At 42.3% G+C, this 16,127-nt stretch overlaps 1 protein-coding gene across 23 annotated transcripts in view; it reads right to left on the bottom strand.

Annotated features, from left to right (window-relative positions):
- Nucleotides 1–16,127, bottom strand: part of ZMYND8 (zinc finger MYND-type containing 8) — a 328,826-nt gene that overhangs the window by 217,674 nt on the left and 95,025 nt on the right. For all 23 annotated transcript variants that reach the window (XR_011847695.1, XM_072110572.1, XM_072110565.1 and 20 more), the window contains one exon: nt 9,325–9,438. Coding sequence is in view for 22 of the 23 variants with exons in the window: in XM_072110572.1 (XP_071966673.1) it covers nt 9,325–9,438 (114 nt within the window). In the remaining variant the exon portion in view is untranslated. The remainder of the gene's footprint in view (nt 1–9,324; nt 9,439–16,127) is intronic.

Raw genomic sequence — 16,127 nt, 5'->3', positions numbered from 1 at the left:
CAGTGCCAAAGAGAATAAAGCAGTCTTGAGCTAATCTTCAGAAAGGACAGTGTCTCTTTCCTGGTTTACTCCATCCCAAGCTGGAATACAAACTCTATTATTTGAAAGTCACCTTTACAATGATTAGGGGTTTGAGCCCCAGATAAAAATCTATAAGAGGGGTTTGTTATAAGGCTCCAAAAATAATGGAAGCAGCAGGGGAACTGCTGGCAAGTGAATGTGGCTTCAAAGCATAGTTAAGTACTTATCGTGGCAGACTTCAATTAAAACGGTATTGACTGGGCGGCAAGACACCTTTAGCTCTTTCAAAGGTAGCAGGTTTTTGCCTACAACAAGAGACAATTACCTGTCGCAACTAGTCCTGATGCCAACAAGAGACGGGGTATCAAAATTACAGGTTGGGAGGAACCTGGGAAATAGTGACCACAGTATCAATAATTTTATATTATGCTTTGCTAAGATGGTTAGCAGAGGGGCAACGAACACTCAACTTCCGGATGGCATTTTTTAGCAGCATAAGCAGCCATAAAGGCATAAAATGGGACAATGTTCTCAAAAACAAAAGCACCCCCGAAAAATTAGACATTTTCACAAATATTCCAAAAAAGGCCTATGAGAAAGACAAACTATACAGGAAAAAGCATAAAGAAACAAGAAAAAGCCAGTATAAGAGAAACAAGAAAAAGCCAAGGTGGTTAACTAGTACTGTAAGGCGAGCAATACACGACAAAGATAAAGTGAAGGTAGGGACGAGACAATACAGGATTATAAAGAAAAATAAATTCTGTTAAAAAAAGATAAAGGCAGCAAAAATAGAAACTGAGAGATGGTGCCAAGGAGAGTAAAAATGATCCCAAATTATTTTTCCAAAGTATATAAATGATAAAAAATAAAAACCAAGAGTGTAAGCCCACTGACACCTGGGTGTCATGGTGGGGGGAGGTGAGGAAAGGACCAATCTGTTGAATGTTGCTTACTCAACTGCCTTTACCCAGGATAATCCCAAGGGGGAAGACATGAAAAAGAATAATACATCCTCTTTGGGATGTCAACACAAGAACAGGTGCATGACAGCCACTAAAATAGACAAATCACCAGGCCCAGATGATAGGCAGACCATTAATTTTGATATCTGAAGATTCCTTGACTGGACTGGTTCTTTTCCACCGAACTGGCGCATAGCAAAAGTGCTGTCAATATACAGAAAATGATCAAAAATGATCCTGGAAACTACAAACCTGTGAATCTAACTTCTGTTGTGGGGAAAACATTTGGGCGGTTTGTTAGCCCCTTAAGAACGGAGGGTTTTTCGGCTCATTTCTCGCTCTCCAACTTCAAAAATCCATAACTTTTTCTGTGTGAGGGCTTATTTTGTGCATAACAAATTTTACTTTCCCGTAATGTTATTTATTTTAACATGCCGTGTACTGCGAAGCTGAAAAAAAATTCCAAATGTGGAAAAATTGAAAAAAAAACGCACGTTCTTGTGGGCTCAGTTTTTACAACTTTCACTCTTCGCTCCAAATAACACGCCTACTTTATTCTTTGGTTCGGTGCGATCGCGGTGATACCAAATTTATATAGGTTTTATTGTGTTTTAATACATTTTCAAAAATTAAAGGAATGTGTACAAAAAAGAAAAAAAATTTTTTGCCATCTTCTGACGCTAATAACTTTTTCATACTTTGGCGCACGGAAATGTGTGAGGGGTTATTTTTTGCAAAATGAGGCGACGTTTTCATTGCTACCATTTTGAGGTCTGTGCGACATTTTGATCATTTTTTATTTCATTTTTTATGTTATGTAAAAAGGTGTAAAAGTTGCATTTCGGACATTTGGGCGCCATTTCCCGCCTCGGAGGTCACCGCCGGTCATAACCGTTTTTATATTTTGATAGATCGGGCATTTTGGGACGCGGTGATACCTAATATGTTTGTGATTTTTACTGTTTATTATGTTTTATATCAGTTCTAGGGAAAGGGGGGTGATTTGAACTTTTAATATTTTATTAATTTTTTTTATTTTTTAAACTTTTTTTTTTCTTTTTTTTTTCACTATCTTTTAGACCATCTAGGGTACATTAACCCTAGATGGTCAGATCGCTGCTACCATATACTGCAATACTTCTGTATTGCAATATATGGCATTTTTGCAGCACATTCATTACAATGAGCCACTGGCTCATTGTAACGAACCTGCAGCTGCCAGATAGCCTCGTGTCAAAAGAAGACACGAGGCTACCATGGCAACCGATCGCCGCCCCCCTAATGACGTTCGGGGGCGTGGCGATCGAAAAAAAGATGGCGGCGCCCGCCGTCTTTTAAATGCCGCCGGTGACTTTGCCGGCGGCAACGCGGGGGTTAATAGCCGCGATCGGTGCTAGCACCGACCGCGGTTATTAGCGGTGGGGGTTTTATGCATTATGCAAAAACCCCCACCTTTGTATGAAGAGGACTCAGCCCGTGAGCCCTCTTCACACATCCCTTATACCTCTGCGCCGTAGAGCTACGGCGCAGAGCGTTAAGGGGTTAAAGATGCTATCCTGGAGTACCTCACTGTACATAACCTTATAACCCAGCATCAGCGTCGGACCAATCTGCTTTGCTTCTATGAGGAGGCACGTTCCAGAATGGACCTGGGGGAGGCTGTGCATGTTGTATTTCTGGACTTTTACAAGGTAGTTGATACAGTGCCGCATAAAAGGTAACATAAAATGAGACTGCTGGGACTAGGGGAAAAGCTGTGTATTTGGGCAAGCAATTGGAGTGAAAGAAAACAGAGGGTAGTCATTAATAGCACAGGGGGTCGATATGGGACCTTCTTTTTAATATTTTTTATTAATGAACTTGTAGTGGGTTAACACAGTCAAGTTTCAATAGTTGTAGATGAAACCAAGCTGTGTAAAGTAATTAACCCCTTGCTGCCAAAATCACTTTTCACCTACCTGACAGAGCCCATTTTTTCAAATCTGACATGTTAGTGGTTATAACTTTGGAACACTTTAATATATACAAGTGATATTGAAATTGTTTTCTCAAGACACTAACACTCTTCATGTTAGTTGAAAAGTTGTTGTGGTATGTTTTGTGGTTATTTATGAAAAAGAAGGATAATTGGAGAAAATGTGAAAAAATTCTCGATTTCTGAAATTCCAATTTTTTTTTTTGCATTTTTGTAAACTGTCATAACAGCAAAAAAACCTTTAAAAATGTCTGTTTATTAAGAACTTTTAAAGTTCTTAATAAAAGTAAAACCCCATAAATTACCCCATTCTAGAAATTACACCCCTTAATTTATGTAAAACATTTTTCATGAAGTTTGTTAACTCTTTAATTTTTTTACAGGGGATAAAACTAAATCGTGTGCAATATTAAAATTTACATTTTTTTTGGCCAAATGAATGTGTTTTTCAGAAAATGCAAAGTTTCTCAGTGGATAAAATACAAAAATGCTCCACAAACTTTGATACCCAATTTCTTCTGAGTGTAAAAATACCCCATATGTGGTGGTAACCAGCTGTATGGGCAAACACCAGGGCATGGAGGGAAAGCTGCACCATTCAGAGCAGATTATGCATTGTCCCCTTTTAACGGCTATACAATCTTTATTTTTTGGCAATTTGGACATATAAGTGCTTATTGTCTGCGACATTAGTGGCAATTTACAAACACTTCACTATAGTTGGTCATTAGCTTAGTGATGAGATTTTATTAACTCCTGACTATATGGAGAAAAAAAAAATAGTAATTCTGGTTTCCTTTTGGGGCAGTACACCGTACCATAAAATAACATGTCTTCATAAAATAACATTATCTTTATTCTGTAGATCCCTACGATTACGGTAATACCTCATTTATATAGGTTTTTTCTCAATATATTTTTACAATTTTACTGAAGAGAAAGTAATATAGAGAAAATCTCTTTCCTATTGCTATTGCTAGTTTAAGGCTTATTTTTTATGTATTGGAGTTGTCTTTTCAGTGGTACCATTTTGGCTCACTTAACATTTTTAGATCACTTTTTTGAACATGTTTTAGAACATTTTTAGAACATTTTTGTGAAAGGATTTTATGAATAATTGAAAATTTTCAAAGTTTGAAAGTTTTTGGGGTTTTGATTTTATGGCGCTTACCGAGCGGGTTCAATCATTTTTCTGAAATACAGGAAAAACATTTTTTGGGAAACAACTAGCACAAATTTTAGGGAAAATCCCTGGACAGATAAAAGTATTAAGTTAAAGCAATGAACAGACAGGTTCTTAGGTTTCTTTCGTCAAACCCGCTCAAAACCCTACATGACATGTTTCGCCTATAAACATAGGCTCATTAGGGGCATAATGGACCTAGTAGAAAAAACATATAAATAAACTGATCATTCAGACGTAATACAACCTATTGTGTAGCAATGAGCATGCTCAGTGTGTTACAGCTAGAAGGCAGGACCCTGCTCCCAGAAGACACCACGCAGCCTCAATGCACTGGCAGACACCGGGGCTGCAATTAGAGGAGCGGAGGATTTTGGGGGGGGGGTTCTCATCTCGTGTAGAAGACCCACACATGACCGCGGAGTGTAATTAAAACCCATGATTCAAGTAAACTCTGACTGGGGGTGCTAGAGACGGGTGTCAGCTGTAATGTAGATAAATGTAAATTTATGCACTTGGGCCATGGAATCAAAAAGTGTTCTTAACAGTCAATTACTTGATAAAACTGCAGCTGAAAAAGACTTGGGGGTACTGGTGGTTGGTAAACTTACAGGTAACCTGTCACCACATTATTCACAAATACAGCTAGTGGCAGGCTCCCATAGAGCCCTAACTGAAACACTTCTTTTACTTTTACCTGGTGTCCAATCATGGCTATAGAGAGTCAAGGTGGGTGTGGGACAAATACAGCAGCTCCTCCCCTTGATATCTCTGCATGCAGCAGTAATTGTCATGTGACCAGGGTGACATCATTGCAGGTCCTTTAGCCTTCTAACATTACAAAACTGTACACCATGCATATATCTCATTAAAACAGAGCAAATCATATCACATGAAATCACAGCAGCCTGATGGAGAGAAGTAAAAGAGAGAAGTCCATGCAGGCATGCTGTGGGGTTTTATTTATACGTTCAGATATGTGCGTGGGGTACAATTTGCTAATATTAAGTGGCTAAAGGGTCTGTGATGATGTCACCCTGGTCAAATGACATGAGGCCATACCCAGATACCAGTTAAATTTATAACTCTGATTTTGAGGTTATCCGAGGGAAAGAATTTTAGCTAAAAGGTGGCGGTCAGATAATTACCGGGGCTCTAAAGGAACCTGCCAGTAGATGTATTTGTAAAAAATATGGTGTCAGTTTCGCTTTAATTTTAGTGACCAGTGCCAAGCATCTGCAGTTTAATCAAATAAATTTATGGGATGTATCAAGTGATGAATAGATTCTCATGATAAAGACATAGGGGTTTATTTACCAAGGGTCCCGCGGACTGCACAACCATCAGATTTTCAGATTTGTGCCGCATTTAAAAGGGAATTGTGTTGCGTACGATCGGATTTTGGCACAATCGCGCCGGCTTTCATGCGACAGAAATCAGGGGGCGGGTAGTCGGACGATCTGCCTGATTCGGACTAAGCGCGGGATTTAACTTTAAAATTGTTTCGCAAGACAATGCACTGACATACACCGGGAAGAAGATGGTGAGCTCCAGCGAACCTGAGCGGGGAGCGACACATCCAGGATATCAGGTGCACAATGTATGTGAATCGTGGCACAATGCATGATTGTCGCACATTCCAGATCGGGGTTCGCGACATAGGCGGGTAAGTAAATGTGCCCCATAGTCTTGCCCTTATACAAATCACTGGTCAGACCACACATAGGATATTGCGTACAGTTTTGGGCACCAGTTTATAAAAACTGGAACGGGTGCAGAGGAGTGCAACCAAGATTATTAGGGGAATGATCTAGAATACACTGACAGATTACAAAATTTGGGATTATTCAGTTTAGAAAAAGACAACTGAGGGGAGACCTCATTATTACCGTATATTCCGGCGTATAAGAAGACTTTTGAAGACAGAAAAATCTTCTGTCTTCTCTGGGGTCGTCTTATACGCCGGTAATCCTGACCGCCCACCATGTATTCACGGTGGCGGTCTGGTCCCGGTGCATGGAGAGGGCTCACGGGCTGAGCCCTCTCCATAGCCGGTAAGTCTTTGCTGCATATTGCAGCAAAGGCTTACCGGTAACACCCGCGATCAGTGCTAGCACCGATTGCGGGTGTTTTCACAGCGTGGGCTGCCGGCAAAGCTGCCGACAGCCTCAAAGAGATAGCGGCGCATGGGCGCCGCCATCTTACCTGGGATCGCCACTCCCCGTGACGTCATCGGGGGCGGCGATCCGTCTCCATGGTAGCCTCGGGTCTTCGGAAGACCCGAGGCTATTTCGTTTTAGCACATTGTAATGAATGAGGAAAATCCCCATATACTGCCATACTGTAGTATGGCAGTATATGGTAGGATCGATCAGACAACCTAGGGTTAAAGTACCTAGGGAGTCTGAAAAATAGTATAAATAAAAATTTTTAAAAAGTTAAAAAAAATAATAATAATAAAAAACCCCTAAAATTTCAAATCACCCCCCTTTCCCTAGAACTGACATAAATATAAATAAACAGTAAAAATCATAAACACATAAAGTATCGACGCGTCCAAAAATGCCCGATCAAAATATAATAACGGTTTTTCAATGCGTTTAACCCCGTAACGGAAAATAGCGCCCAAAGTCGAAAATGGCACTTTTTTGCCATTTTGAAAAATATAAAAAAAAATCTATAAAAAGTGATCAAAAGGTCGTACAGTCCTAAAAATGATATAATTGAAAATATTATCAAATTTAGCAAAAAATGACACCACCCACAGCTCCGTACACCAAAGTATAAAAAAGTTATTAGCGCCAGAAGTTGGCAAAATCAAAAAAATTATTTTTGTACAGGAGGTTTTCATTTTTGTAAATGTATGAAAACATTATAAAACCTTTATAAATTTGGTATCCACGTAATCGTACCAACCCAAAGAATAAAGTAGACATGTCATTTGGGGCGCTCAGTGAAAGACGTAATATCCAAGCCCACAAGAAAATGGCGCAAATGCATTTTTTCACCATTTTCATTGCATTTGGAATTTTTTCCCGCTTCTGAGTACATGGCATGGAATATTTAATAAAATAAAAATTTAAGGTACAGTATGGTAACATTTACAGTAAAATGGACGATGGTAATGTTGTTGTTGTATGCCTTATGTTTATGAGCGACAGTTTTCCTGCTATATACCTGCATGTCATAAGAATTTAAATTAAAAAAAGGACCATGTTAAATTCAAATCTGTTATTTTTTTTTTATTTTTACCGGTGTTTTGTATGCGTTGGAAAAGGGGTAGTCTTATACGGCGAATATATCTTAAACTCTATATTTTAAACAGGAAAGTAGGGGGGTCGTCTTTTACACCAGGTCGTCTTATACGCCGGAATATACGGTACAAATACCTGAACAGACAGTACAAGGATCTCTCCAAAGCTCTATTTAGACCTAGGCCTGTGACAAGGACAAGGGAGGAGAGGCGGTTTGACCATCGCCATAGACAGGGATTCTTTACTGTAAGAGAAGTGAAACTATGGAACTCTCGGCCAAAGGCGGTTGTTATGGTGGACTCTTTGGTTCATGTTAAAGAGAGGCCTGGTTGCCTTTGTGGAGAAAATATCACAGGTTGTCGGGAATAAACATTTGTTAAATTCTTAAAGGTTAAACTTGATGCACTGTGTATTTTTCCAGCCATATATACAATGAAAATACTGCTATTTATTTTATTTTTACGTTAACCCTAGTGGGTCTAATTACCGTACACCTACCATATATAGCAATACCACTGTATTGCAGTTTATTGAGGATTTTCTAAAGATCTGTAAAAATGTGTTATGTCACAAGAAACCCCTGCTGCAATCAGGCTGTTCAACCAACATGGCCCAAATAGAAGTAGGCTGTGCTCACCTTCTAACCAGTCCCTGCAGGTCCCATCCATAGACTAAATAACAAACTGACGATTATCGCTTGGATTTCTTTTATAACTTTTTTCTTTTTCTTTTTTCGTTCATCTCTTGTTTCGTTCTCTCTGCTGCTGCAATGGTGGGAATGTCCCCACTATGGGACTAATAAAGGTTTATCTTAAGAAATGAAAATTCAAGCCAATATGTCGCAACGCCAGTGGCATTTTAATTTTTAAATAGTTTTTCACAAAGTTGCATGAGGTTGGCCCAGACGTTCAACTGTTGATCCAGTGAAATGCAATTGGCAGCTTGTCTGCTTATAAAAAATATATATTTTGTGCTTAAAAAAACCTTACTCAGCTAATGCTCGAAAAATATTAAATATCAACACTGTACTCACCTTTCCGACACCCCCTGCTGGTCCTCTTCTTGCTTTGGGAGCTCTGGTTCCTCTTCGGGCCCCTGCGCGAAGCCAGCAACAATGATGTCGGCAAGCGGCTGACGTCATTCTGCGTGCTGGCCATGCGAAGACACAAAGAGAATCCGGTGCATCATAAGCAAGAAGAGGACCTGCGAGGGGTCGTCGGAAAGGTCAGTACAGTGGTAATTTTTAAAGTCTTGGCATATTCGGGGCAGGGGCTGGCCCTGGCAGGGGCTGGCTATATAAAGAAGGCGTGGGCAGGCTATATACTGGGGAAGGGGGGGGTGCAAGTGATGGCAGGCTATATACTGGGGGGCTGACTATATACTGCAGGAGCTGGCAGAATATATACTGGGGGAGGCAGGGACAGGCAGGCTATATAGTGGGGGGCAGGTGCTGGCAGGCTATATACTGGGGGGGCAGGGGCTGGCAGGCTATATTTTGGGAGGCAGGGGCTGCTTATATACTATAGGAACAGGGGAAAGCACTCTATACACTGGGGGGCAGGGGGGCTGGCTGTACACAGGTGGGGAAGGAGCTGGCTGGCTATATACTAGAGTGGAAGGGGACTGGTCAGCTTAATACTGGCTGGAGGCTGTGACCAATGTATTTCCCACCCTAGGCTTATACTCAAGTCAATAGTTTTTCCCATTTTTTGTGTTAAAATTGGGTTCCTCGGCTTATACTTGAAAATATGTGGAAATATAGGTTTTAGGGTTGAAAATCCTTTTAAATGCATCTAATCACTATACTTTCTAGGCTGAGATCGGAACTTTATGGCTATAAGGAGGAATATACGTTACAATACAATACGTTAGGAGATGTTGCAATATTTTTTTTTTTTTTTTTATCACCAAGTAATGTAGACTTACCCCAGGTTGCTTCATCTTCTGTAGTGCAAATTTCAGCAGGTAAGAGAGCTGCTCTATGGTTAACATGGTCATTGCTTTACTCTGGGTCTCTATGCATTCTGCAACTGTGATTTTCTGGTGAGAGAGAAGACAAAAGACTAGTACTAAAGTTTACAATTTCAAAGACAGTGCAATTAAGGTTCACCAAGATTGTGTATCTGAAACTTCACTACATACCCCAAAAGGTCCCACTCATAACTACCAGGCCACATATGAGATTTCCCCTATATAAATACAAATATCCCAGTAGTAAGCATATTTATAGATCATAATATCTGTAGATTGTTATGATTAAAGAAAGCTAATGTGTGATTAAATCAGGTGCTATGGAATCACTAGTAAATTAAATAATTGGATATGAATATAGAATTTAGCACCAGTTGTACTCAATGGCAATAAATACATAATGCTATAAAAATATGTGATAAAAAAAAAAAAAAAAAAAAATGCCAATATGTGAAGGGACTTTCCAATAAAATGATGACACAATACCCTAACACATTAACCCCTTGCCGCAGATGCCACTTTTCACCTTCCTGACACAGCCCTATTTTTCAATTCTGACATGTATCACTTCAAATGGAACGCTTCATAACTTTGGAACGCTTTAACCTGCTGATTTTGACATTCTTTTTTGAGACACATTGTACTTTATGTTAGTTTAAAAGTTTGGGTGAAATCTTTTTTGTTAACTTAATAAATAACATTTACCAAAATTCTTCTTTATTTTAGCATGATTTTTTAAGCATCTTTTACATTTATTAGGAGGATTGGAGGCTTATAAGTATACAAATAATTATTCAGATTATTGTGAAAATAGCCAAAATCTATGTTTGGAGGTACTAGATAAGTTTGATGCGACTTTGAGAGGCCTATATGAAAGAAAAAAACCTTTAATAACAACTTTTATGAAATGTGTTAACCCTTTAATTGTTTCACAGGAGTAAAAAACAAAATCAGGTACAAATGTTAAAATATGACAATTTTATTTATTGAAATGATGAATTTTTCAAAACTTTTACACATTCTCTGTAGATAAAATACAAAAATTCTTCATAAAGTTTAATATCCAATTTCACCCTGAGCCATTTAGTTATCACCTTTGCTTTATGGCAAGGTGCTCCATCGTGCTGGAAAAGGCATTGTTGATCACCAAACTGCTTTTGGACGGTTGAGAGAAGTTGCTCTTGGAGGACATTCTGGTCCTATTCTTTATTCATGAATGTGTTTTTAGGCAAGACTGTGAGAGAGGCGATTCCCTTAGCTAAGAAGCAACCCCACACATGAATGGTTGCAGGATGCTTTACAGTTGGCATGAGACAAGACTGGTGGTATCGCTTACCTTGTCCTCTCTGAACAAGCTGTTTTCCAGATGTTCCAAATAATCGGAAAGCAGATTTATAAGAGAAAATGACTTTACCCCAGTCCTCAGCACTTCATTCCCTGTACCTTTTGCAGAATATCAGTCTGTCTATGATATTTTTTCTGGAGAGAAGTGGCTTCTTTCATGCCCTCCTTGACACCAGATGTTGCTCCAAGAGTCTCTGCCTCACAGTGCATGCAGATGCACTCACACCTGCCTGCCATTCCTGAGCAATCTCTGCACTGCTCGTAGCTCGATCCCAAAGCTGAAACACTTTTAAGAGATGGTCCTGGAGCTTGCCGATATTTCTTGGGCGCCCTTCAGCTTTTTTGGCAACAATGGAACCTTTCTCCTTGAATTCCTTGAAGATGCAATACATTGTTGACTGAGGTGCAATATTTCTAGCTGCGATACTCTTCCCTGTTAAGCCAGTTTTGTGCAGTGCAATGATGACTGCATATGTTTCTTTAGAGATAACCATGGTTAACAGAAGAGAATCAATGATGCCAAGCACCAGCCTCCTTTTAAAGTGTCCAGTGGTGTGATTCCTACTTAATCATGACAGATTGCTCCATTAACACAGGTGTGGGTGTTGATGAGGACAGGGCTGGAGATCAATCACTGAAACAATGTTAGCTGCTTCTTTTAAGGCAGGCCTGCAATGAAGTTGAAATGTGTTTTGGTGGAAAAAGTTTATTTTCTAGGCAAATATTGACTTTGCAATTAATCGCTGTTAAGCTGATCACTCTTTATAACATTCTGGAGTATATGCAAATTGCCATGATGAAACCTGATGCAGTAGATATCACATATGTGGTGGTAAACTACTGTAGGGCATAGGATGGAAGGAGCACCAACGGATTTTTGCAGAGCAGATTTAGCTAGAATACTTTTCTGTTACATACATTTGAAGACCCTCAGATAGTTGAACAGCGGAAACCCCCCCAAAAGGCCCCATGTTGGAAATTACACTCTTAACAGATTTTATCAAGGTGTTAAATGAGCATTTGGACCCCACAGGTGTTCATAAAGTTGGTTTGAAACCATAAAAGATGAAAATTACTCTTCCCGATAATTGCATTTTTCATTCACTCCCAGGGACAGGAAACAACAAGGTCCATCCTCTTCTACCGCAGTAATATCAGAGTACCATGACATAACCAATAACAGAAATCTCAGTTCATTAGAAATATTAACCACGTAATAAAAAATATTTTTCCATGATAAAAAAAAAGAAAAAAGGGAGGGAAATCTTTGTGCCGTTGTGGTGGTTATGACAGGAGTAGAGATGGCCGAATCGATTCTAACGAAGTGGAATTCAATACAAATTTCACTAAAAATTTGATTTGTCACGAAGCCGAAGTTTAAGCTGATTCACGCGGGCAAAGCCCCCCCCTCTTTTCGGCTAAATGGGCGCGAGCACAACGTGTTACATGGGGCAGAGAACTCTGGGAAGGAGAAAGGAACACCCCGATGATATCTGCAGACCTGTAAGTCAATCAGCGACCGGCAGGCTTATGTGATGTCATACAGGCTCACAGCCCTATAAAAACGGTCGGCCATTTGCAATCCCGACATTTTACACTGTATGTACTGTCTGTACTGTGCAGCAGCGATTCCTGCTCCAACCCCTGGGTGTTCTTTAAGGGAGATCTGTATACCCCAAATAACAGTTCTATTTAGTGACAATCGAATATGAAGAAATCTGTTTCACATTCATGCATCTGCAGTAATGATTTGTGGACCAATCCCTGGTTGTTCTTTAAAGGGGTTGTCCGAAGGTTATGAAAAACACAAAAAGTGGCCAGGAGGGGGCTGCCTAAAAAAATAAAGATGCACTTAGCTTCCGACGCCCTCCGGGTGTCCCACGATGCTATCACTACAGTCCGCGCGCCAAGTAGACAAACATGGCCTCCGGAGCACATTTGGATTCGGCTTCTGGCCGGACCCGACAACCATCCGGCAGGAATACACAGTGCTATGAATAGGGATAGGTAGGCGTGGCCCACACCCGCAGGGCGCCGGAAGGTAAGTACATCTTTATTTTTTTTAAGCAGCCCCCTCCTGGGCACCTTTTGTTTTTTTTATTAGTCTCGGACAACCCCTTTAAAGGGGATCTGTGTACCCCAAATAGCAGTTCTATTTAGTGACAAAATCGAAAAGGAAGAAATGTGTTTCACATTCATGCATCACTGGATGTTAGTTGGTATCTGTATAACGCAAATTCCAATACCTTTTTGTGGCTATAGTTTAGAGCCAGATTTACGTGTCGAATCCATGTAGTTTATAAACCACTATGTCAGATAGAAAGGTGGCAGGTGGAGCAGGTAGAGCTTGCAGCACAGTAAGGGGACGTCGCAGCAGGGGTGACTCTGTGGGGCCAGAACTGCCGTTGTCATCTAACTGCAGTGTGTTGATCAACAACCCAAAGGTGGCTGATTAGGTCATCCAATTCCTCAAATATAACATCCAACAACCCCAGCCAAGAGTCCGTGGGTTCCTCATATACAACAATTAGTTGGCATGGCCCAGGAACAGGTCAGCGGCCCTCACCTGTCCTCAAAGGTCTCTGTCCTGTTCCTTTCCTGCAGCCAGAGAGCTACTAGGTGGTCTGGGCTCAGCGCCACTATTCAGCGAGGACAAAGTATTTGAGGACAGTCAGCAGCTGCTTGGCAGTGAAGAGGTGGGGCAGACTTCCGCTGCTTCCTGCAGTAGGCAGGCTGTGCATACTGACACCAGTGAGGAGAGTAGCAGTGACCGGGAAACGCAAATTGACGTTGATGTAGCTGGTCGCACTTGGGAGCCGGATGTAGCAGGGGATTCAACATCGTCAGACGAAGAAAGTATCAGCTTGCGGAGTCAGCAGGGTGGCAGCAGTGCGAGGATGGGAGCCAAACATCAGCAGGGAACAAATCCCGATTTGCAGGTCCAAGTAAGCAGTGGCACGGACTCAGCGAGGCAGCGGCGGTAGTACTCGCTTGGTGCAGAGTGTTGGCGGTAAAATTACAACCTCGGCAGTGTGGCAGTTTTTTGTTCAGACACCAGAGGAGCAGAATGTGGGTATAGGTTGTATCTGCAGGCAGAAAGTGAAGCGTGGCCAGGCAGCTAACGTTGGCACCACAGCCCTGCGTCAACACGTGCAGCGTCACCATCCAACGGCCTGGGAGAATCGTGAAACCGATGTGGAGGTCCATCCTGCCACGGCAGCAACAAAAACAGCAGAACCTAGTGCCACACACCCCATTTCAGCCAGTCAAGGCTCCAGCACCTCTGCTGAAGGGAGCTGTTTGTCTTTGACATCATCTCCCACTCCAGATTCTCCTCCTCCTCGCTACGCATGGCGGCAGCAGTTGTTGAGAAAGGCGATTACAATAGACAACATTATGTGTCCAGCCATCCTAAGGTGCAGAAGCTGACCGTGCTCTTGTCAAAGTTGTTGTTACTGCAGTCTCTCCCTTTCCAAGTCGTGGACTCTGCACCCTTTAGAGAACTAATGTATTGTGCCGAACCGAGGTGGAGAGTTCCAAGCCGTCATTTTTATTTATTTATTTTTTCAAAAAGGCACTGCCCATTGGAATTCCAGCCTCCTTATATTAGACCGCCTGTATGAACACAGAAAAGCCATTAATGATTTTTTAATGGTGCAAGCGGACCGGAGTACTCCCCGTGTAACTTTGATGTCAGCCACTGGCAGATCATGCGTGACACCTGCTATTTGCTCAGACCGTTTGAAGAGGCCACGTTATTTGTCAGTCGCCAGGACTGCGGGATGTCATTCCACTGCTTCATGTCCTGGAACTCATGCTGCAAAATCTGTTTGTTCAGGGCACTGGAGAAGTGGAGACTACATCTCATAGCCACATGAGTCCGGTGGGGGCTGAACTGGAGGACGACATTGGAGCACAAGCAGAGTCTGGTGCAATTTGTGGTTTTTCTACTGAGGTGACAGGACAGGAGGAGCAAGAGCATCCGGAGGAGGTAGAAGACGAGGCAGATGACCCAGAAGCACCGTGGCAGTATACAGTGGAGATGGAGGCCGGGAGTCCCTCAGAGTCACTTGTGCAGATGGCCCGCAGCATACTGTATTGACTAACAAATGACAGCCGAATAGTCAACATCCGCCATAGGGATGACTTTTGGCTCTCCACCGTCTTGGACCCTCGCTACTGGTTAAAAATGGGTGAGTTTTTTCCAGCTGCTGAGAGGGAGAAACAACTGGCATACTATAGAGAAATACTGTGCACACAGTTGGCCGCTGCCTATTTGCATCATTGTGCATCCTCTGTCAGGTATGACCGGGCGATTCCTGGCAGTCATCGTTCACGTACTGCTGTGTGGAGATGGGGGGGGGGGGGTAAGAGCAGTAGCAGTTCCATCAGCCGCAGCTTAAGTCTGGATTCCTTAATGAGCAATTTCCTTCATCCTCTATTGAGGAGGATAGCCGCCACCAGCAGCAGCAGGACATGGAGCAAACCCTGCACCAGCAGGTGGTGGCCTACTTGTACAGCACTTTACCACCTGAGGTAGAGGATCCCATGGACTACTGGGCAGCCAAACTTGATGCATGGCTGCAACTTGCGGAGTTTGCGATAGAGAAGCTGTCATGTGCAGATAGTAGTTTGGCATCAGAGCCGGTGCTCAGTGCGGCAGGGGCCATCATTACCCCAATGGGAACCCACTTGTCCACCCGTAATGTGAGGAGACTGACCTTTTTCAAGATGAATCAGGCTTGGATCGGCCAGGATTTCAACTCATCAATGCCTAATGCATCCGATTAGATCAGCCATGACGCCTCCTCCAAACGTTGAGAAATGAGTCTGGGTTCTAATTACCTGCCACACATCTGCTGCCAGTTGCTCCATCTGCCTCCTAACATCTTTACCAGGGACTGGAATTGTCCGCCACCTCCACACTATATCATTGTGCCACTCAGTGGGCTCCTGCTGCTACGGACGCCACCTCCACACGATATCATTGTGCCACTCTGCGGGCTTCTGCTGCTGCTGATGCCACCTTCACACGATATCATTGTGCCACTCTGCGGGCTTCTGCTGCTGATGCCACCTTCACACTATATCATTGTGCCACTCAGTGAGCTCCTGCTGCTACTGACGCCAACTCCACGCTATATCATTGTGCCACTCTGTGGGCTCCTGCTGCTGCTACTGACGTCACCTCCACGCTATATTATTGTGCAAATCTGTATGCTCCTGCTGAGGCGGACGCCACCTCCACACTATATCATTGTGCCATTTCAAACTTTGTCATTGTACCACAATGTGGCCTCCTCTGCTGTGGGCTCTGTGGGCCCCTGCTGCTGCTTCTGCTGCTACCACCTTCACACCTCTGACCTCCTGCTGCTGCTACCTTTGCAGTTCTTTTTGGACAAAGACCAGATATT

Source organism: Engystomops pustulosus, chromosome 6 (assembly GCF_040894005.1).
Source record: "Engystomops pustulosus chromosome 6, aEngPut4.maternal, whole genome shotgun sequence".
Lineage (NCBI taxonomy): Eukaryota > Metazoa > Chordata > Amphibia > Anura > Leptodactylidae > Engystomops > Engystomops pustulosus.
This window is presented reverse-complemented; position numbering and strand designations above follow the sequence as displayed.